This window comes from Piliocolobus tephrosceles, chromosome 1 (genome assembly GCF_002776525.5).
Source record: "Piliocolobus tephrosceles isolate RC106 chromosome 1, ASM277652v3, whole genome shotgun sequence".
In the NCBI taxonomy this organism is placed as follows: domain Eukaryota; kingdom Metazoa; phylum Chordata; class Mammalia; order Primates; family Cercopithecidae; genus Piliocolobus; species Piliocolobus tephrosceles.
In genome coordinates this window covers 207,641,294-207,664,306 of record NC_045434.1, presented here as the reverse complement: position 1 = coordinate 207,664,306, position 23,013 = coordinate 207,641,294, and the positions used below count along the sequence as shown (strand labels likewise).

Sequence of the window (23,013 nt, the reverse complement as noted above, 5' to 3'; positions counted from 1 at the left end):
CATTGGGTGCATATGGTGGAGGGATGGAGTAGTTTTAACCAGGGCATTTTACTGCATGCAATAGAAATAATCAAATGAGCTCAAGAAAGGGGCATTTATTCTTGGGAATTCCATGGAATCCAAGACAAAGAAGAATAAGCAGGATTGTTTTGGAAACCCCAGGAGTTTAAAGACCTTCACCGCAGGAAGCCAAACTCTTGGTGACTTATCTCTCAAATCCTTCAGTCTGTATTTCAAATTTGCAAATAAATAAACAGAACAATAACCAATGGTGATATATGCTATGAAATAAGTAAATGTTGAATGTTAAATCTGAGGGATGAAAAGGAATCAGATACAGAGAGCCAGGGGGAGAATGTTCTGGGGAGAATGTTCCAGGGAGAAGCAAGGGAAAAGACAAAAACCCTGAGGTTGGAAACAATTAAGTGGCAAGAGAATGGTGAGCAAGGGTGTGGTACAAGAAGTCAGTGGCCAGGTTATGCAAGGCTGTGGGTCCACCCTTCAACTGTAATTTAGGAAGTGCCGCGTGACACACATCAGTGGAAAGATGGGCCATTTTCTAAAGACCCTGGTTAAATTCTTCCCAGCTCCTTCACTGAGAAAGCTGCATGGTTCATTTCTAAATCTGAGGTCTCTGTTTCTCTGTCTGTAAATAAGGAGGGCAGTAGAGTAGACAATCCCCTTTGCTTTCTAGGACCAAATAAGGTCATTCAATCATAGAGTAGGGCAACCAGATATACTGGGTTTCCTGGGACAGTTCCTATGTATGCCACTTGTTTTAGCTTAATTCAGTTACTCACTGCGACCTCTTTTGCTCTCAGCAGCATCCCAGTCTCGACGTTACATTATGAGGTCACTCCATTTCTGGGAAAAGGGAGGTGCATATGGCCGTGCTGTCAGCAATGTTAGACCTTAAGCCTTGATTCTTGATTCTTGATAGGAATTTCCTTTCTCTGAGCTAGAGGGAAGTTGGTTTTGCAAACTTTTCAAAATGCCCACCCAAGCTTTGACGGGCAACAAACACACACACACGGCACAGTTGGCTCATTCTGCTCAGAAAGATTGGACAAGGTAGGTAGAGGCTGGTGACCACATATGGGCCGAGGTTTGGATGGGGTTGGGCTGGTTGGGAGTGATAGCAGCAGTGACAGTGGAAAAATGACAGCAAGTCCCTATGAAGTAGACCCATTTTCTGTCTTGGTTCTTAACATCAGCCTCCTGGGGTGTGAGATTGGGACTATTTTGGGAACATGCAAAAGGGGGAACCCTGAAACAGAACCCACAGTCCGGCCAAATTCTCATAGTTGTGGATCCCATGGAAATTCATGTGGAAAAAGAAACAAGTTGTGGAAAAAGAAAAAAAGAAAGGTAGAGCTTTTTGGTTTAAATCAAGTATACCCACAGAGGCTAATTGATTGCAGACTTTCTATCTATCTAAGATCTAGTCCTTTGGCGTGTGGGTGAACATAAAGACACACAACTGGAAAAAGCCCCTTTTTTTCATGTTAGGAAAAAAACTCCCAAAAAATAAACTTCTTAAAATCCTAGGAGGCACCCCAGGAACTTCTAAAGTAAGCTTCTTGAAACCTCAGAAAGGTGTTCCGGACCGCTCTGGAACCCCTCCCCCAGCAGTTTGCAGGTATGTCCCAGGACATGGGTGGTAAATGCCTATCAGCACCCCCAGGCAGGCAAATGGGCTTGCAAGAGGGGGTTAGGCCAGTGGGAGGGGACACAGATTCCACTGACCAACTGGACCAACCAAGGCACTTAGAACTGCTTAGTGTGACTTTGGGAGGCCAAAGCAGGTGGATCACAAGGTCAAGAGTTCAAGACCAGTCTGGCCAAGATGTTGAAACGCCGTCTCTACTAAAGATACAAAAATTAGCGGGGGATGGTGGCAGGCACCTGTAATCCCAGCTACTCGGGAGGCTGAGGCAGAGAATTGCCTGAACCCGGGAGGCAGAGGTTGCAGTGAACCAAGATCGCACCACTGCACTCCAGCCTGGGAGACAGACCAAGACTCCATCTCAAAATAAAACAAAACAAACAAAAAACAAACAAAAGAACTGCTTAGTATATCTGCAAACCAGGATTCAGTTCTTTGCAGTCTTTCAGTTACCTTATTGGGAGGAGCATCAAAACTACAGAACTTTGTGGGTCTTCAAAAGGGGAATGCCGTGGTGCAGCCATTGTGGAAACATATTAGCAGTTCCTTGAAAAGTTAAACATAGTAACTGTTTTCCTCCTTGAGTGGTGGTGGAGGATGGGGATAAGAAAGGTAGATCTGGCTGGGTGTGGTGGCTCATGCCTGTAATCTCAACACTTTGGAAGGCTGAGGCAGGTGGATTGCTTGAGGTCAGGAGTTCGAGACCAACCTGGCCAACATGGTGAAACCCTGTCTCTACTAAAAATATGAAAAATTAGTGGGGTGTGGCGGCCCGCACCTGTAATCCCAACTACTCAGGAGGCTGAGGCAGAGAATCTCTTGAACCCAGGAGGTGGAGGCTGCAGTGAGCTGAGATCGTGGCACTGCACTCCAGCCTGGGTGACAAAGTGAGACTCTGTCTCAAAAAAAAAAAAAAAAAAAAAAAAAGAAAGAAAAGAAAAGAAAAAGAAAGAAAAAAGCAAAAGAAAAAAGAAAGGTAGACCTTTTTGGCTTAAATCAAGTGTACCCGCAGAGGGTAATTGATTGCAGACTTTCTATCTATCTAAGATCTAGTCCTTTGGTGTGTGGGTGAACATAAAGACACACAACTGGAAAAAGCCCCTTTTTTTCACGTTAGGAAAAAAAACTCTCAAAAAAATAAAATTCTTAAACTCCTAGGAGGCACCCCAGGAGCTTCTAAAGCAAGCTTCTTGAAATCTCAAAAAGAGAGGGATGAGAAGGGGCTCAAGGAATGAGTCTTGTCTTTTCTCCTTGTTAGTTTTTTTTTTGTTTTGATTTGAAGATTCCAGTGTGTGGGAATAATCTCACCGAAGAGCAAAATGAGTAACACTGGGTCAGTTTGTTTACTACACAAACACACTCACACTCATTCATTTATAGAACACTTACTATGGGCTAGGGTGGCAAGGATGCAAAGATGAATAACATAAAGAGCCAGATGACCCTCCTTCCCCCACCCACAAGTTCCCAGTGAAGTGGGAGAGAGACATGTAAACAGATAAATTACTGTTTCTTCTGCTGAGTGCTATACCAAAGGTGAGAGCTCGCGCGTGCACACACACACACACAGCTAAACAGAGCTACTCTTAACCGTTTCCTCAGAAGCCCTAGTTCCAGAACATTCCCATCCCCTCTCTTTGTGTATTTGCATATATGACTTTTCGATTGAGGTAAAATTTACATAACATGAAATTAAGCACTTAAAGAATTCAATGGCACTTAGTACATTCACCGTGTTATGCTACCACCACCTCTGTCTAGTTCTGAAACATTTTCATCAATCAGCACAAAGTAACACCCGGCACCTATTAAGCAGTTACTCCCCATTCTTCCCTCCCTGTAGCCCCTGACAAACACCAGTCTGCTTCCTGTTTCTATGGATTTATTTATTCTGGATATTTCAATATAAATTGAATTGTATAATATGTGACCTTCTATGCCAGCCTTCTTTCACCAAGCATAATGTTTTGGAGCTTCATCCACGTAGTAGCAGCATGTTTCAGTACTTTTCATGGCTGAATAATATTCCATTGTTTACTGCAATTTGTTCATCCAATCATCTGTTGATGGACATTTGGGTCGTTTCTGCCTTCTGGCTACTAATGAACAGTGCTGCTATGTACATCCATGTACAAATTTTTTTGGATATTTGTTTTGGACATATTCTTTTGGACATATACCTAGGAGTGGATTTGTGAGTTGTATGGTAATCCTATGTTTAACTTTTCAAGGAACTGCTAATATATTTTCCACAATGGCTGCACCACGGCATCCCCCTTTTAAAGACCCACAAAGTTCTGTAGTTTCGATGCTCTCTCCATAACGGAAAGACTGCAAAGAACGGAATCCTGGTTTGCAGATACACTAAGCAGTTCTAAGTACCTTGGTTGGGCCAGTTGGTAAGAACTTATGTTAATGAGGTTAAGGTCAGGGTTCGATCCCCACACTGACCCATTAGTTGAGCAGCGTGGACAGAGTGAAGAATTGTGTCTTCCTGCCACATGCTCCACCATCGAATCCTGCCCTCTTGCAAAAGCTTGTTAGTGGTCACAGGGGAATGGACCAAGACTGTTTTTATGGTTCCACATAAAAGCCTCCTGAAGAAATCTATTATCCAAGGCCTCCTGAAGGCGCAGCGGGAGGAATTTGCAATCAGATGATTACTTTCTTCCAGTCCTGGTGTCACCTGGTTTCTGTGGGCCTCTTAAGTAAATTGCTTAACCCTGTGCAGAGCCTCAGTTTCCTTATCCCTAAAATGGGAATAATAATCCTCATTCACAAGACATAAGAATGTATAGAAAAGCACTCTGCACGCAGTTTTTGCTTGGTTCTTTTTTTTTTTTTTTTTTCGAGACAGAGTTTTGCTCTTGTTGCCCAGGCTGGAGTGCAATGGTACAATCTTGGCTCTCCACAACCTCCACCTCCCAGGTTCAAGCGATTTTCCTGCCATCAGCCTTCCCAATAGATGGGATTACAGGCATGCACCACCATGCCCGGCTAATTTTGTATTTTTAGTAGAGACAGGGTGGCTCCATGTTGGTCAGGCTGGTCTGGAACTCCTGACCTCAGGTGATCCGCCTGCCTTGGCCTCCCAAATGCTGGGAGCCACCGCACCCGGCCTTTGCTTGGCTCTTATGGGTTTCCTGTAAGAACGTGAAGGGTGGGCAGCTTCATTCTTCCTTGCAGCACCCCACTGGCTTCTGCAATCTGTTCTTTGCTGCTCTCCGGAGGTTGACGGAGCTGGAATGGTGGCGCCCTGTTGACCAGAGGGTTGCTGGCTGTTTTAAATTGTCCTATTTGCATGGAATGAAGCTCGCTATGGTAACAAGGTCTGGTGGCTGGAATCCAGGGCCCCAGTGAAAAATGCAAAGCCTGTGGTCTGGGAGAGAAAGAGGAGCTGGAAAGGGTATATCAACGTCAGGTTACCTCAGTTCTTCTGTGAAGAGGGGATGGGTAAACTGAGGCAGCAGGGCTCCACTCTTTGGTCCCAGTAGAAGCAAGGGAAGAAGCCCCATCGACGCCTTCCTTCTTATCTCTCAACCTCATCTCTGTCTCCGCTGATATTCAGCTAAGAAGCTTAGGAGCTGGTTAAGGCTGCTCCTGCACCTGGGTGCACACACAGGGCTAGGGCTGTGGGGAGGCGGGAGCACGAGCGGCCCACGCCGAGGAAGGTTGGCGCTCCCTCCGGGGGTGGGCAGCGCAGGTCTGGCCGGCGGGTGGGGGTTGGAGAGTGAGAGGCACGCGGGGCACCAGCTCAGCTCCTCTCTGGGGATTTCGTACTCGCAGTTTAAGGAACCAGCGGAGCACCAACTCCACTCCTGAGCTGGCGCAAGCGTCCCCCTCCCCTGGAGATCCACCCCTGCTCCCCTCTGAGGCCCCCTTTCCAAGTACCCTCTCTTCCGCGCACCCAGCGCCTCCCCAACGCTAGCACTGCGCGGGGCACCAGTTCTTCAGGGCGGGGGCTGCCCCACCGCTCCAGGGAGGGGACAGAGGGCCGGCCTCGGTCCAGGCGACCCCCGCCCCTCACCAGGGGCGCCACCTTGGACCCCTCCCGGCTGCCGCCCGCCGCCCCCGCCCCCCAGGGGGGTGTGTCTCCTAAGCAGCGGGGCGCGGGAGGCCAAGGGTGCCCCCAGCCGCCGACCCAGACCCCCTCCCGAGCGGGCGGCGAATGGTAGGCTCCATTGAAAGAGTGCCTGGCGGCGCGCGGTGTCCTTCTCGGAGCAGCTCTCGGCGCCCGCCCGCCGGGGTCTCGGCGATCGCTGCTCCTCCTCCTCCTTCTCCTCCTCCTTTTTCTCCTCCTCCTTCTCCCCCCGCCGCCTCGCCACCGCCGCGGCTCGGGCTGAAGGCGCCGCTGTCATTCCTGCGCCGGAGGAGCCGGCGCTGCCGGTGCCTGGGGGTCGGGGCGCGGGCGAGCCGGGCCGCGGGGGACCCAACAGGTAGAGCCGGGGGTGCCCGGCCGCGCGCCCCCCGCGCATCATGCAGCTCTTTGTCACCTCTCTCGCCCCCAGGCCAAAATCCTGAGCATGATGGAAGACAATAAGCAGCTCGCGCTCCGCATCGATGGGGCGGTCCAGTCGGCCAGCCAGGAGGTGACCAACCTGCGAGCCGAACTCACGGCCACCAACCGGAGACTGGCGGAACTAAGCGGCGGCGGCGGCCCCGGCCAGGGCCCGGGAGCCGCGGCCAGCGCCTCGGCGGCGGGGGACTCGGCGGCGACGAACATGGAGAACCCCCAGCTCGGAGCGCAAGGTAGGATCGCCCCGGCGCCCAGGGCGGAGGAAGGCGAGCGGAGCACGGCCGGCCTCGGAGGTGGCCGGGGACCCGGGGTCCCCCACGCCCGGAGCGAAATCGCTTTGCATTCTAGCTTGTAACCCTTTCCGCCCGGTGGTGGCCACCGCTGCTCCCCGGCTGGGAGTTGCAGGCTGCTGTCATTCACGAAAACCCGGGCGCTGTGTGCACGGGGTCACACGGTCACACCGGCCCCGGCCAGCCTGAGCGAGGCGCAGCCTGCAGGTCCCTTCCGGCGCCAGAAAGTGCCCTTTCCATGGCACCAGCCCTCAGCTCCGTGGCAAACTTTTCATGCTGGGGCCTTTTCCCCACCCCCCCGCAGGGGCGAATGGCACAGTTCCCCCACTTCCTTAGGCTTCTTCCTTTGAAATGACTCTTTCCCAAAGAGAACTCCGGCTCTGCCGCCCTTAGTTGGGATAGAGGATTGGACTGCTGTGCACTTTTCTCCGCGGATGCCAAATCCCTTGGCTCAGTTGCATCTGGACTTTATTTTCCTCTCATTTGAGGTCTCGCAGGCATTGGAATCTATGGATGCAACAGTAGATGCTCAGCTCAGCAGGGAGTTTGAATTTCCGAAAATATAAACACCGAGAGCACTTTCCAGGGGGATATTGTAGACCTCAAAGGTTGAGCGGTAGAGAAATGAAGGCTTAGGGTGGTGGGCTGCAGGGAGCCCCTGTTTGAAGGGACTCTGCCGTTTAGAGAAGAGGAAGAAAAAGACAGTTGGTTTGTGTTCACATTGACAGAGATTAAGCTCTGAACCCCCCTGCAAGACATAAAGGCAGATGAGGCATCCCTAAAATGTACTGTTCGGTTTCTGTGACTTGGAAAGTAAAAGGGTAAGCAGGCTTTGGGGGATTTTTTTTTTTCTTTTTCCCTAATTGCCCTTTGAGAAACAGTATCACTGGTTATTAATATCATTTGAATTGCAAATTAAACTGCTGAAATCCAGAACAGGACAGAAAAAAAATCTCCAGTCCATGAGGGCCACTTGTCTAAATATGTCACTTGAAGTACAGGGTACCAATTGCTCAGTGGCTCAAAATGATTTTCTGGTTCTGTTGTCATTTCAAGAGCTTCTCTTGAGTGTTGAGAGTCTGTTTTCCTAAGAATCTGGTTCTCTCCATCAGTCTCTGTTTCCACCTTATCTTCCTGGGAAGGTGTGCTTTCTTTGATGTGAGATGTGAAGCCTGCCCGTGTGCAGTTTTATGTCGAATTCCAAGTCAGATCTTAAGTTGGTACTCCGGGAGCCTGTCGGAAGTCTTGGGAATTGGGGGGAGTACTTTGGTAAGGAAGTAGCCATGACGTAATGGTGAGAAGGTGTTGTGGTCCTAGTGCTTGCTGCAAGCTTGACATGAGGTTATTCTTGTCATCCCTTGCGATGTCATTGTGTGTGAAAGAACATTCTCTACTGGAACCTGTGCAAAAAAAAAAAAAAGAAAAAAGGAAAAAAGAAAGAAAGGCAGAGTGCAAGGTAATGCTTCACTTTTTATAGGCAGAGGCTCTGCTAACATTAAAGAAATAGCTAAGAACTGGCATTTTGCTAAGAATCAAAAGCTGTATAGTAAAGGACACTGAACAATGCTCATTTATTTTCCACCGTCTGCCCCCTTCTCAGCGAAGGAGAAGTTAAGTGGCTTTTTATCTGAGTCCTGGGTCTGGTTGTAGACTGGGCAGGCTAAGGCAGTCATCACAGTGATGATATACACATGCTCAACTTGGAAACTGACATACTTGCGGGTGGTTAAATAGTTGTAGTGGAACAACAGGGGGCTATTTCCTTGTTCTTTTTTCCTACACAAATGCACAGGGCTGTGGAAATGAAAATGGCTTTTGGATCTCTTGCATATCCTTAAAAACACATAAAACCAGCAGCTCCCATATGCTCTCAGGACCGTGCCTGCCCATGTCAGTGACTGTCTGTGGGTGGTAGGATGAAGGGTGGTCTTGATTTCTCCTCTTTGTACATTGGTATGTCTCAAAATCTTTACTAGGGGCACTTTGAGATTTTTATAATCAGAAAATAAAATGTTAAAAGGTTTAAACTCTACTTGATTGTTGGCCACATAACCGCCTACATTGATGTGCATTTAAACAGATGTGATGGTTGAAAAGAAAACAAACCCCCCATATAAGTTCAGTGGGGTATCGTTTACTTGTCTGTAGCAGCACTACGTGATGCGTTATTTAGCCTCTGTAAGTTTTGGGGATTTTTTTTTTTTTTTTTTTTTGATATAGGCGGTAGTTGTTTTGGTTTGTTTTTGTTTTTTTCATAGCCTGTGGCAGCATCCTGCTAGCACAGAAATCCTCTGCAGAGGTGGTCTGGTAGTTTCTTTTGCCATTGCTTTCATTATCCTAAAAAGAAGCCTTGAGTTCTCACACAAGTTAATTTTAAAGTGTAATTGATTGGATTCCACTTGCTTCTTCTTAATACACCTCCAGGGAGGCTCCCAGAGGCTCAACTGCTCAGGGTTTCTGACTGTTCTTCCAAATTAGTCTGTGTTTTCATTTTGTCTGTGTTGGTGCAATTCAATGGGCTCAGACCCTAAGAGTATTTAAGTGCTATTGAGTTATCAATTTTCAAATCAAGGTTTTGAGTAAAACGAGTATCTTTGCATTTCAAAATGCAACGGTGTAAGTCATCTTTTAACGCAAGGGCATTATGCACATATTAAATGCATGCTAATGTACTTTTAATAATATTAGTAGAAATGGTTTTGGGAGTCACCTTTTGCTTCCTCTGCCAAGAGATTGTTAGATTCATTTTCAAATGTTTTTGGTTTTGTTGTTTTAATTATTTTTTGAAATGAATGAAGCAAGCTCATCAATCCATCATTGGCTGTTTTGTTCCAGGGATGACAACTGGCAGTAGGTAGGTTGGTATCCCCTTTTGATGAAGAAAACTTGGGTTTTCCTAGCGGGTTAATGCAGTGTGTCATTTAAACAAAATATTAACTTGGTTGGTAGCCCCTGTGAGCTGGCATGGTTGCTATGTAACAGAATCTAGAAAGTGAACTGCTGAAAATCTGGGCTTTCGGCACTTCGGAGGATATTCTTTCGGAATCTGTGTTAAAAGAACTCCTGGCAGCCAGCCCATCTTGTCTCTCCCTCCTGCAACTGAGTTGGATAATCCCTAATGAGAATGCTGGCATACAGTGCAGAGGGCATCCGTGCAGGATGGCACATTTCAGAGCTCCAGAGGCTGCCTTTTGCGTTGGTGGGGTCACGACAGCCTTTGACAGGTGGACAGAAGGAGGCTTGGAAAGAACAGAGCCAAGCATTTGTTCCAATTCGTCTTGTTGTTGGTAGCCAGAGAAGGGATTTGTTTAAAGTAACATTTCTAAGCTGTTTTCCTCAGCATAACATCTCTGGGAAAATGTGTTTAAAATGCTTGCTGTTCTTTGAGGGGAAAATGTAGCAGTTTGTTTCTCTGAAAATGTTTTATCTGATGAATGACTAATATTAGATTCAATTGGTTGCTTTGCTATGCATAGAATAAAACAATTAAGTGCTACCATACCCAATTCAAATAGGTGTTAACTGTATATAACAAAATACTTAATGTCCAGTAGGATGTATGCCTACTGTCATTAGTTTTCTTTTTTAAAGAAATAATTGTTATCTGTATTCCTATGCAAGTGAATGTGCTGATAGCATCTTTCTTTGGTGTTGAGGACTTCCTGCCTACTGCATTTGTTAGAATGGGATGGAGGAAAGGGTCAGTTTCCTGTACCTTTGTACATTTCCATAAATACATGCAAGTTGTATTTTTCTCTCCAGGCATTAAAATAGGCTGTTACTTAAGGTCTGACAGCTCTTATCTACCATTACTACAACACTGGAAACTCTTTCGTGAAGTATAAATTACCTTTGGAGTGAATTGAATGTGTGAGTAGTCTGCGGAGACGCTAGACACTGTCGCTTTGCAAAATAAGTTCTGTCTTCTGGCATCCCCTTCTCAATTCATTCTGCCTCTGCTCTTGTTTTCCTAAGCAGAGTTTTATCTTTTTTGAGAAAGAGAATTTTCAAATGGCAGAGAGGATGGAACAAAATGTTGGGGAATCTCGGGCCTTCTGTTAGCTTGCCCCTAAGTTACAGAGCTCCTCAAGTAGCCTGTGCCTTGGTTTTCCAGCCACATCAAGGGGCTGAAATAGAGCACGTCTTTTCCTTACCTGGTAGGCTGTCATGGGATGGGCATTCAGACTTCTCCCTGAAAATTATCATGCCTGGTCACAAAGGGATTACTTACAGATCAGTACAGTGTGGTTGAAATTACTTATTGATTGGGGATTATTTACTATCTTTCCATTGTCTTTGGAAAATGCCTTCAAAGGACCTCTTAAGTCAAGTCTCTGGTTCTGGTTCATTTCATGCCTCCAGCGTGCGCTTCATTATTTTTAGTGGTTTTCCAACACCTCTTTGATGTACCCCAGAAGTCTGAGCTGACCTGACTTGTCTAACGGGAGCCTGGTCACATATCTTCCCAGGGTGAGGCGTGAGAGGCCGTCTCCATCCCTTCACCCTGTTACTCCTCAAGAAGACTGTTGGCACTTTTTAGGAATCCTATAGGGTTATAATGTGTGACTTCCTGGCTGCCAGTGAGTTTGTAGCAGATGGGCTTGGCAGGTGGCAAGAGCTCATTGGAACTTTGCCTGCTCACTGTGCACATCATATGGGGCCCAGAAGGTCAAGCTTGGGATTTGGCCACGTTCACTGCATGTTTCCTTTATGTATTATATATCTATATATTCATTCCTGGGCTGTGTAGATAAGGACAGTGAAATCAACATGAACTCCTCTGTTCTTTCCATACCTTAATGGTTTGCCTGGAATTGGTCCCTGACTTCTTAACCCCCGCCATATATCAGGCAAGAGCAGAACTCGTTCTGCCTGCTGAGCCCAGAGAATGGGTTTTTAAGCGATGTTGCATGTGGAAATAGGTCTCAGTGTTGGGGCTGCATATCAGGGTGAGTAGCACACAATATGGCAGGAGTGTCACCGCCAGCAGTCATTGCTCTGCCTTGGTGCCCTGAATTGCAGGCATAGGGGGTTCAGGCAGAATCATTTAGGAAAGGATATCTTCCCCGAAGCCAACAGGGTGGCCATCCACGGGGCAGATCATACCTGATGATTCATAGCAGCTAAGAGTTCTGCTGACCCCTGTCACCACCTTCTAGTTCCCCTGCTACCACCCTCCAGTTCCCCTGCCAGTCCCAGCTCAGTTGTGGAGAAGCTGGAAGATCAGGGAAAGGAATGCCTTCTTCCGCCCCGTGTGGTTGCACGACACCAGAACATTCTTGCTTGTTTGATGCAACCTTGATCTAAGTGGTAGAGGCGAGGTTGTGCTCTGTGGGCCTTCCTGCTACCCCCTTGGAGTCCTAGGCTGCTGGAAACGTGAAAGAAGCTGAACGTAGTTTTAATGAGTTTGGCAAGAACAACTGTTTGAGCAGGTGGTTGCTGTGTGGTACGAGATCATTGGTGCTAAATTTATTCTGCTGGCTTTGTGGACTGGGTCCTGCCAGACCCTTGGGTCAGGCTTCCGAAAGGTCCCTGCCCCTTTACTCTCTGATGAGTTGAGACCTCAGCACAGGAGCTCAGATGGAGCTTGGAACAGGCAGTCCTGCAAGCAAAGAGCCCCAGGGCCTCTGCCCACTTCTCCGGTCAGGCTGGAGAGGGGAGAGAAGTTGGGGAGAGGAAGTGTCCTGCCCAGCTCCCTTCTCCTCTGTCCTCTTCCACCACCGCAAGCGCTGTGGTACCTTTGTGGGGATGTAAAGGCCTTCCATTCCCAATATTGCCTCTGCTCTACAGGTTGTGTGAAGTAATGAGTTATTAAGAACAGAGCACCCTTTTAAAGAAACTGATATTCTCCACTCATCTTTGCATACCTCATTATTATTGTTCTCAGAACTTACCTTTTGGGTACACCACAAGACGCTGGGGATTCTGGGACCATCTTGAAGCATGTAGTATTTTTCCCTTTGGTCAAGGTGAATAGTTTAATGTAGCAGTAAATGAGAACTGGTTTCATTACTTTGGTCAAACTTTTTAATAAATAATAATATGCATTTACAATATATCAACTACTCTGGCAAGTGCTTGACATGCATTATTGAATCCAGACGCCAGCGAGGTGACAACTACAGCTGGCCCCCACCCAGCACAGTCAAAAATCTGTGTATAACTTTTGACTTCCCCAATACTTAACTCCTACTAGCCTACTATTGACTAGAAGCCTTATGATAACATAAACATAGCATAATATAAACAGTTAACAGATAACATAAGCAGTTGACTTACACATATTTTTATGCCCTATGTGTTATATATTTTTAATTAAGTAGAGAAATCAAATAAGCTAGAGAAAACAAAATATTAAGAAAATCAAAAGGAAGAGAAAATATATTTGCTATTCATTAAGCAGAAGTGGATCATCATAAAGGCCTTCATCCTCATCATCTTCATGTTGAGGAGAAGGAGGAAGAGGAAGGGTTGGTCTCGCTGTCTCAGGGGTGCCAGAGGTGGAAGAAAATTCACATATAAGTGGACCTGCACAATTCAGACCTACACAATTCAGACCTATGTGGTTCAAGGTCAACTATATAATGCCCGTTTTTCAAAAGAGGAGACTGAGTCTCAGAGAAACCAAATCACTTGTTTGCAGCGAGATAGTGATGACTACAGTGGTGATGATAATAGCAGACTTCGGCATAGCGTGTACTCTGAGCCAGATACTGTTCTAAGTGATTTTCTGGATTAATACATTTCATTAATGCATTCAGTCTTCATGATGATTTATTGGGCAGGTACCATTCTTGTAGCTATTTTCCATAGGAGAAAACTGAGGCACAGAGATGACATATGTACTTGCCAAAGGGCGTATAGTCAGGAAGTGACCAAGCTCTGGCTCTCAAGTCTGTGCTCTTATTCATTCCACTTTGACATCCAGGGTCACTCAACTGCCACATGACTGAGCCAGGAATGCAAACCCAGTAGGTCTCTCTGCTGTTTAAACCTGTGTATACTTCTCTGCCCTGTCTCCTGAGTCAGAAGCATCCTTTGGCTTGTTCCATTAGGAAGGTTCACGGAGCTGTAGCCTTGTCTCTACTCCTGATTAATGTTTCCCTAGACTGGTGGTAGTTCCTGGGTCCTTACGGGAAAGTCTTATGCTTGAGAGTTAGGGGATCACTCAGCCTCTCAGCCATCAACTGACAAAGATGGAACTGGACTCTGTTTGCAAGATGGGCAGCCCAGGGGCCACTTATCACTAATGAAAAAGACTATTTTGATCCTGGACTCGGAGCCTCCAATTTCTTGGACTTTGTGTGTTTCATCTCTCTTAGGAAGGATGAGTCCAGGCAAAGCCAGAATCTTGTGGCAGCCTTAGTCTCCATCCATCCCGTGTCCTTTGTTTTGCCTGAGTTCTCTCTCTGTGACCGCAGTAGCCTCCAGCACCCTGAGACCGTGCCCAACAAAGGACTTACTAACCTCAAACAGATACCTTCACGCAAGGGTTTCTTAGCCTCAGTACTATTGACATGTGAAGCAGATAATTCTGTGCTCTCAGGGGGCCGTCCTGTATGTTGTAGGATATTTAGCAGCATTCCTGGCCTCTACCCACTAGATGACAGTAGAACCCTTTACACCCCAGTTGTGACAACAAAAAATGTTTCTAGAAGTTGCCAAATGTCCCCTTCAGGTCACAATTATCCCTGGTTGTGAACTGCTTTTTATGCAGTGGTATTAGGGAAGATGTCAGTTGTTAGTCTTGGAATGACAGCTCTGTGAGATCAGGGAGTTTTGTCTGTATTTTATTGTATCCTCAGCACCTAGAACAGTGCTTTATACATAATGTAATAGCTCAGTAAATACTTGCTGAATGAGTAGATGGATGAATACTAAATTACAAGGTGTGTGGATTTGGTCTACTTTATACAGTGTATCATGAGGGTCATTGATTTAATGATTAGATGAATTTAACTGAGTGCTTACATACCATATATTAAGCACTGTTTCAAATTCTTTATCTGTAATACCTCAACTAATCCTTTAAACCACCTTATGAGATAAGTACAGTGTTTGTCATTTCACAGATGAGAAAGTTGAGGCACAGAAAGATCACGTGACCTGCCCAGGGTCACCGAGCTAGCAAGTGGCAGAGCCAGGATACAAACACAAGCCAGTGTGATTCCAGAGACTGCCTGGCATCTCCACCAGGATGCTCTGGAGCTTGGCATCCTTTTTCCCGTTACTGCCCAAGAAACCATTATTGTTCTAATGTTGGCATTGTGGCAATTATAATGAGGATTTGCATGTCAGACACTACCTCCTTCACCATCAATCCTCAGAGTTCTGCTGGACAAAATACGCTCTGTCACTGCTGGAGAATCCGTAGCCAGCAAGGACTCCTGTCTGGCCAGAGGTAAGAGGACTGCTTAGTGCTGAGCCACGTTCAGATGTGAGAATCTCTTCTCTCTGCCTCACTGCTGGGCTGTGACCAAAAAGAATCGCAGAGAGGACTTGACCTTCCTACCTTTATGGGAAAGGGAAAAGTGGACCCCAGAGCTTCTCAGTGGAATTTGGACTCATTTTTAGCAAAAGGGCTGTTCCAGGATCAGAACTGGGGAGGCAGAGAGACTTTTGAGATCACCCAAGGGGGCAGTAAGAGCAATAGCCGGTGTTCGCTGAGGCTTCTCCAGACACTGTGATGAGCTCAACAAACATTTTCTCAATTTACCTTCATATTACAGAGAGTTAGATATTGTTATCCCCTCCATTCCACAATGAAGACATTGAACCTTAGAAGAGTTCAATTGCTTTTCCAAGTTCTGGAAAGTAGTCCACTAGTGAACAGAAAAACAGAGGATTAGAACACAGGTTCACACGTTTGGCTGACCCTGGAATCTGCTCACTTCATTAAGACGAGAATATCCAGATGTCACTCTCAGGTAGCCCAAAGACATGCTGGTAGGACGGTTTTGCTTTTTTGCTTAGCGCCTTCCCTGCCCCTTTTTTTCTTCCTTTCTTCTTCCCTTCTCTCTGTCTCCATCTATTGTGAGAGATCGGGCACATAGGCCCAGAGACCACAGATTTAATAAGATGGGGACTGAGTTATCTTGGACTCATAGCCTCACAGGTACAACTGACATGGAAACATAATTTTCTAATAAAGGTCTAGATGGGTGTAATGGAAAAATAGACAGTGAAGTGACAAATACAGGAGCCTTCACAGATGTGCATGACAATGGTAATATGTAATAAAAGCATGCTGGAAAATACATTAATTTCACCACTAGAGGTTAAAACTGGCTGTGATAGATTATTAAAAAGTACCACTGTTTGGATAGATTGGTATCAGACACTGCAGAGAACAGCTAGTACCTGGGACCTTCTCCCCCAGAGAAAGAGTGCATCTTAAGGAGAAGGAAGATGTGGATGTTACTGGGTTTAGGTCTTGAATAATAGTTTTTCTGTCCTCTTTTCAAAGAGAATTAAAAAAAGATGTGAATTTCAGGACAGAAATACCGGCATCTTTTAAAGTAAGCTCACCCTTTGTATCATCTCCCCAGCCAGGTCTCAGGCTTCTGGTCAGCTGCAACAAATGAATTTGTTCATTTTCCTTGATTAACTTGAACATGGTATATTTAAACCATTGAACATGACGTATTTGCTTTAATTTGGCAAGTGCAACTTGGAATACAGTGGGATTAACATCATCTCTTTTTTTTAATCCCCACTCCTGCCGTTTGAAATTGGCAAGAATACACTCACCATTTCTTGGTGGTGGCAAGGTAGGAGAGTTAGAAATTTGATACGGGCCCTGGAGAGTGCAGTTGCGGGACCATAGAGCATGATAAATGATACCTGGGGAAACATGACCTGGAATTATATGTGTATTGATTATCTTAATAAATGTGCTCATCAACTGGATTGCTTTTCCTATTCCTATAAGGTTTACTATGTAAAGCAAGAAAAAACAGTACTATTCAGTGCATCTTCAGTATTTGGGTGTTAACAGAAAGACAAGGCTTGGCTGCCATTTTGTGGGGATGGTCAGCCTGTTCTCGGGCAAACATACTCACAGTGCCCTGTTTGCAACTTGACATGGTACCAGGCAGCCCTGCTGGAGAAGAGAGGCATGTTCAAGTTTTAATGGAAGTCCTGTAGAGAAGGATCATGATCTCTTGGTCAGCTTCCACAGGTTGGGTCATTCTCATCAGCAACTACAAAAACAAAATAAAACAAAAACAACCTTGTTTAAACTCGTCTGGTCAAGACCGGGGTTGATTCTACCATGAGTCAACTCAAAACCCACCCTCTAACTCTTTCAGTGTTATCACATTTATTATAAAACAAGAGCTTGGTGGAACATCAGTTTACAGAGCTGATGCTCAGCACGCTTTTTTCAGGATTCTCCTGCATTTATTTACTTTTCCTCTTTTCTTGGCAATCAAGAGGGCTCCTTGGAAGCACTATAGTCTCTCTACCTAGCCATCTCTTTGCAGTGTCCAAAGAGTTTCACAGGCATCATCCCAATGGACCCTACCAGCTGGTCCATGTCATTGAATTGAGGTAGACACAGCAATCTATTTCTCAACTCAGGAGACTGAGGCACACCAATTTAAATTGATTTGTCTAAGATTGTTGAGCTGGGTTTTGAACCAACTTGCCCTCTCTTTCCCCACACTAAGAGCAGGCCCAGCTGCACAGTGTGGGAGGAGAACTGCCCCATAGCTCATGGCTGGGTGAGGTCTGACCTTGGCTGGGCCACTCCCTCCTGGGCATGGGCCACTGTGTCTTGTAAGGCCTGGATGGAGACACCATCACTTCAGGACTGTGCCCTCATACTCTGAGCCTCCTGTCCAATGAGTGGCCCATGATGAAAGGGGAATTCATTTTTACAAATGAATCCAATTTTTTTACACTAGATTCTTTACTCTTTTCAGTGGGATTTTACAATCATTTGACTTCTCTTTCAATGACCTGTTTTTTTGGTTTTTTTTTTTTTTTTTTTTTTTGAGACAGAGTCTCACTCTGTCGCCCAGGCTGGAGTGCAGTGGCACAACCTTGGTCACTGCAAGCTCCGCCTTCCGGGTTCATGCCATTCTCCTGCCTCAGCCTCCCGAGTAGCTGGGACTACAGGCACCCGCCACCATGCCTGGCTAATTTTTTTGTATTTTTAGTAGAGATGGGGTTTCACTGTGTTAGCCAGGATGGTCTCGATCTCCTGACCTCGTGTTCCATCCGCCTCGGCCTCCCAAAGTGCTGGGATTACAGGCGTGAGCCACCATGCCTGGCCCCAATGACCTGTCTTCTTAATGCCTGAGTTTAGAGTTTCTCCTCTTCTAGTTTCCCTAACAAGCAGTTAGGGATCTGTAAACAAGGTCAGGGATTACACCAGGAGAATGTCCTGTTTATTTCAGTGGCCTAGATCTGACAATGGCTCCCCTGTGGAGAATTTGTTGGTTTTTTTTTTTTTTTTTTTTTCACTCTATACCATCATAATTTAAGATATTTTACTCTGGAAAATACACCTGTGTAGAGACTGGTAGATGTGTGTATTCTTTGGGTGCCGGGGGCAGGATTTAGCAAACACAATAAATCTGCCTAATTTCTCTCTTTTTTTCACTATCCCTTTAGGGAGATCCCATTAGACCTTTAGAAGCTCTTTTATTAGGGTCTTTGGGTTAATATGCAACCAAAATGTGTTGGTTTGAATTCTCTAGCTAACCTGTTGGTTGTTTAGATGCATGTGGTCACTTTCACTGTGGCTGTAACTGCCTGGACAGCAAGTGGTCCAGCTTCATGCCCAGATCCTGGACTCAGGTAAATGGAATTTTATCCGTAGATCACAAGCCAAGAGTATGGCAGAAAACTCAGGGAGATTGGAATGGGGCATTTTTTTTCTGTGCATCTTAGAGGAATGGAAGGGGAGGTATCAACCCAGTGGTCTCTGCAGTGTAGCAGGTGACCAGCTGAGGTCCACTGACTCCTAAGTGGCAAGTCTAGTGGCTGGGACTCTGATCTCTGTTTCAATTCCAGTGCAACAAGGAACATTCTTCTGGGCTTTCCCAACTTCTGACAGCAAAATAGAAATAATAGACATTGGAACTTCATTTGAAGATCTATTTATAATGGATTCTAGAAAAGTAGAAAGTATTTTTGAGGATCAAAATGTGTTGGGGTTTTTGAGTTTTAGATTTGTGTTAGAATTAAATGCGTAAGAGTATGCACCCTCCCGAGGTGGGAGGGTTGCTTGAGCCCAAGAGTTCAAGATCAGCCTGGCCAATATAGTGAGACGTTAGCTCTACAGAAATCTTAAAAATTAGCTGACCTTGTTGGTGCACACTCATGGTCCCAGCTACTTGGGAGGCTGAGGTAGGAGGATCAACTTGGGACCAGGAGTTTGAAGGTGCAGTGAGCTATGATTGCACCACTGCACTCCAGCTTTGGTGATAGAGCAAAACCCTGTCTCAAAAAAAAAAATAATAATAATAATTAAGATTTTCCCAAACTAATGGATATTATAGTTATTAATATAGGCATAGACGAAAGTGCTTCTTGTTTTGAAGTTCATTTTAGTGCTTCCCTTTTGTGACTTCCAATAGTGGAGCTAGTGTGGAAGTTGGCAAACTTCTTCTAAAAACAGCCAAATAATAAATAGTTTAGGTTTTGAGCACCATAAAGTATCTGTTGCAATTCCTCAAATCTGCTGTTATAATGCAAAAGCGGCCATAGACAACAGGTAAATAAATGGGCATGGCTGTATTCCAATAAAACTTTATTTATAAAAACAGGTAGCCCTGGGGTGATCATTTGCCAACCCTTGGACATGTATTAATAGTTCTTGTTTATTTGTCTCTGACCCAGCTCGACATACAGGAGGAGCTTAATAAATGGTGATGAATGAGTGAGCTAGTGAATTAAACATGAGCAATAAAACTACTAGATTATAATGTTAAAGGAGCAAAAATGAGAAGTTAATTACTAGGGGTGTTGTGGTTAATGGACAGGAGGAAGAGACATTTGCTGCCGCTCAGTGGTTTGAGACGGAGTCACTTGTGTTCAGCCTTTATCACTGACTTCCCAAGACCCGTGCTCTAACCCCTGAGCTATGGAGCCCTTGCCTTCATCACTGACTTCAAAAGAACTGAGAAGGGACAAAGAGTCATTGGTCATGGTGAGATGCAGGGTGGGACACTTGACATCTGAGCCTCAGTTTCCTTGTTATGAAATGAGGCGGTCACTTCTATCTTCCAGATAATGCAGCAAAGAAATATGGGTTTAAGGGAACAAGCGAGGCCTGATTCAGATCCTGGTGATATGATGTAGGTGCTGTGGGATGTTCCAGCTCTCAGCTTCCTCATCTGGAACTTGAGGCTGATTAACACCTCTGTGGTAGAGTGACTGGGCTGGTTTCATGCAGGGGTCCTTGACCTCAGCACTGTTGACATTCTAGGCCAGATAATTCTTTGTTGTGGGGGTGGGGGGCTGTCCTGTGCATTTGAGGACATTTAGCAACATCTATGCCAGTAGCAACCCCATTATGTGACAACCAACATCATCAGATATTGCCAAATGTCCTTTTGGGGATGAAAGCATTCCCTGCTTGGGATCTGCTGGTTTAAGGGACTAACATACTGTGCCTGGCATGAAGTTTAGCAGATTTTGGGATTCCTTAGATAGAACTCTTGGTTATTAATAGTGCATTGTATTATTGAACTATGAATTCTCTCCTCTTTGACTTATTAACAAAACCACTTTATTTCCTTAACTGATTTCTGTCTCCCAAAGGCAAGACTGGATATTTTGTTCCAGAACCCAAGTCCTTCTCCTGAACTTTCTATGTCACTTGGAAGCCTTGTTCCCAGGAGGAGCCGAACTTCCTATGATGTCCTGTTGAGTGTGTCCTAGCTTTTTAATGCATAGGTACCCTAGACTTGCATTTGAGGTTATGGTCAGTATCACAAGTGATTCATACAAGAGATCATCCAGATGTCTTCACCATGAACCAAAGGGAAGGGTACAGACTGAGAGGCTCAACTCACAGAGGCTGGCAGGCTGAGGCCGGGGATTGTACTCTGAGGAAACAGATAGTGTGCCGCAAACTCCCACCAACAGAATGATCATTTCCCTGGTGAGCAGGCACACACTGTTAACATTAGCCAGGGGCCAGTTTTCAATGGTTTAAACTTTAATTAAGATGGCTATTCCATACCACAGGTTAACATCTGGATTTCATGTTTCTGCCATCCATATTCTCACTGAATAGTGATTCCTAGTGTTTTTAATGAAGAGAGAAAGAAAATTCTGGCTCCTACATCTTAGTAGTCATATTTTTGCTCTCTGTTTGAGAAGATACCTAAATGCAAAAGATTACAGTGAATTCAGTAGCTTTGTCAAATGGATGCTGCTTCTGTATTACATATATTTGAAAAATAATGGTATACACATGCAAGAAAAATAATTCATTGTGCCCACAGGCAGCAGGTTGGAGATGTGTGGATTTTGGACTTCTTGTTACCTTCTCTGGCTACCCAGAGTCTCTACGGCCCACAGGTTGGGCCCGGATCAATGTGGTGCTCCACAATGTCAGGTGCAGTGAGGTGCTTGACAAGTGCCTTGGAAAACTATGGCCTCTGCCCTGGGACTTTGAGTCTTCTGCTGATTTTAAGGGATTCCTCTGTTCTTCAAACCCAACTCTGCCTCCCTGTGACACAGCTGATTAACCTGTAATTTGGGCCCCTGGCTTTCAGAAAACTCTGCAAAATTTCTGCAGAGTGACTTCCTGGTATGAGTACCAGAAAGCACCAGTTATGGTCAGAATAACAGAACTGGCCCCACACTAGATTTTCGGCAATACGATGCGATTGGCCAACTGCCATCACTAACTAGTGTCACCCTGCCTCATCTCCAGCAATATCCTAAAACCCCTCAAGCATGTGATCCGTCATATCATTTTCTCATTTATGCCAACGATGGATAATGGCCTAATCTCTCCAGCAGCATTCAGATTTATTAGAGAAGATGGCATTTACAAAACCATTTCACTGTTCCTCTGCAAACACCCTAAGCTGTCTTATAATAAACCATTTTCTTTATAATAAGCCTTCCTTTTAACAGTGGTTTATTCCCTGCAATCAGAATCACCTGGAAGAGCCCAGAAAATGGTTTTCATTTCTCTTCCTTCGTGTTTGGTTAATCTTTGGCTGGAGGGCTCAGCAGGACTTGGGAGTGAACATTAGAGAGAGGCAGAGGCCAAACTTTGCTAAGGATGAGAGCTCTGCAGCAGGACATGGTCAGTACAAGGCTGGATCCAGCCTGGGTGACCATCTGCTGGGCCTGCTGGCAAAGCACCTCCCACGTTGGGTATAGATGTTCAGGAGAAAAATACATGCGCAAAACCCAATGTGATCTGGTTGGGAGGACTCTTTTGTTCATTGTGTTTCGCTTTCAAGATTGACCGCCAAAGAAAATGACAAGTTTAGCAGCCACAGTATGTTGTCATTTGAATACAACCCAGAGAAACACTGAGAGACAGTAATTACTAGGAGAAGGGCCTCACTGGTTTTTGCGTGAACGATTTGTTTGAACAAATGAAGATGCTGATGCAGGGAAGTTCAGGATCTATAGCGTGGGACAGAAATCTCTGGAGTCCACTGCCAAGTGCAAATTCTGTCTCTTAACACTTCCTAGCTGGGTGAAGTGGGCAAGTTGCTGTACTAAAATAGGCCTTGGTTTCCTCATAGGGATAATGCTGATCCTGACCTCCCAGGGCTATAAGATTCAGGTAGAATGTGTGTGACGCACAGAGCACATTACTTGGCACTTGCGAATTCCCCTGTAAATGTCGTTAACAAATGTTCATAAGTCACCAGTATCCCTACAGGCACTGAGGAAGGAAATTGAGTTCATTCTTTGGTTTCTTTGCTCAGCTAACATTCATGAAGCACTCTATGATTGACAGAGCATCATGAGGAGCTCCCAGGATACCCGGACAAGTAAGGTGCCCACCACCTGCTGGAAGCCAGAGGAGGGAAGAACTGCAGAGGAGAGCCCCATTGTGGGATCCAGAGACCTGGGTTCTGGCCTCGACCCTACAACTAAGAGGCTAAAGAAGAGCAGAGTGGGCCAGGCACGGTGGCTCAACACCTGTAATCCTAGTACTTTGGGAGGGTGAGGCGGGCAGATTATTTGAAGCCAGGAGTTCAAGACCAGCGTAGCCAACATGGCAATATCCTGTCTCTACTAAAAATACAAAAACTACCCAGTGTGGTGGTGCACACCTGTAATTCCAGCTACTCAGGAGGCTGAAGCACAAGAATTGCTTGAAACTGAGATCATGCCACTGCACTCCAGCCTCCATGTCAGAGTGAGACTCCATCTCAAAAAAAAAAAAAAAAAGAAGAGGAGTAGAGGGGACTTCTCACTTCCACGAGGGCTTGGTGTGAACCATATGGCCAAGGTGTAGGGTGTGGCATCCCCGCCAGCCTCCGCAACTTGCGAGAGGCATCCCGGGAAGTGACTTAGGAACTGAGACACTGGTTCAGTCAAAATGAGGG

The 23,013-nt window shown here is 45.6% G+C and overlaps 1 protein-coding gene across 3 annotated transcripts in view; it reads left to right on the top strand.

The window, feature by feature from the left end:
* The first annotated feature begins 5,877 nt into the window (after positions 1–5,877).
* Positions 5,878–23,013, top strand: part of KAZN (kazrin, periplakin interacting protein) — a 517,580-nt gene continuing 500,444 nt past the window's right edge. Inside the window, exons 1-2 of one of the 3 annotated variants that reach the window (XM_023196158.2) lie at positions 5,910–6,102; positions 6,175–6,415. In XM_023196158.2, the coding sequence (XP_023051926.1) occupies positions 6,190–6,415 (226 nt within the window). In that variant the 5' untranslated portion in view covers positions 5,910–6,102; positions 6,175–6,189. Of the gene's footprint in view, positions 6,416–23,013 lie in introns of all 3 variants that reach the window. The other 2 variants (XM_023196157.3, XM_031934680.1) reach the window with 2 other exon arrangements.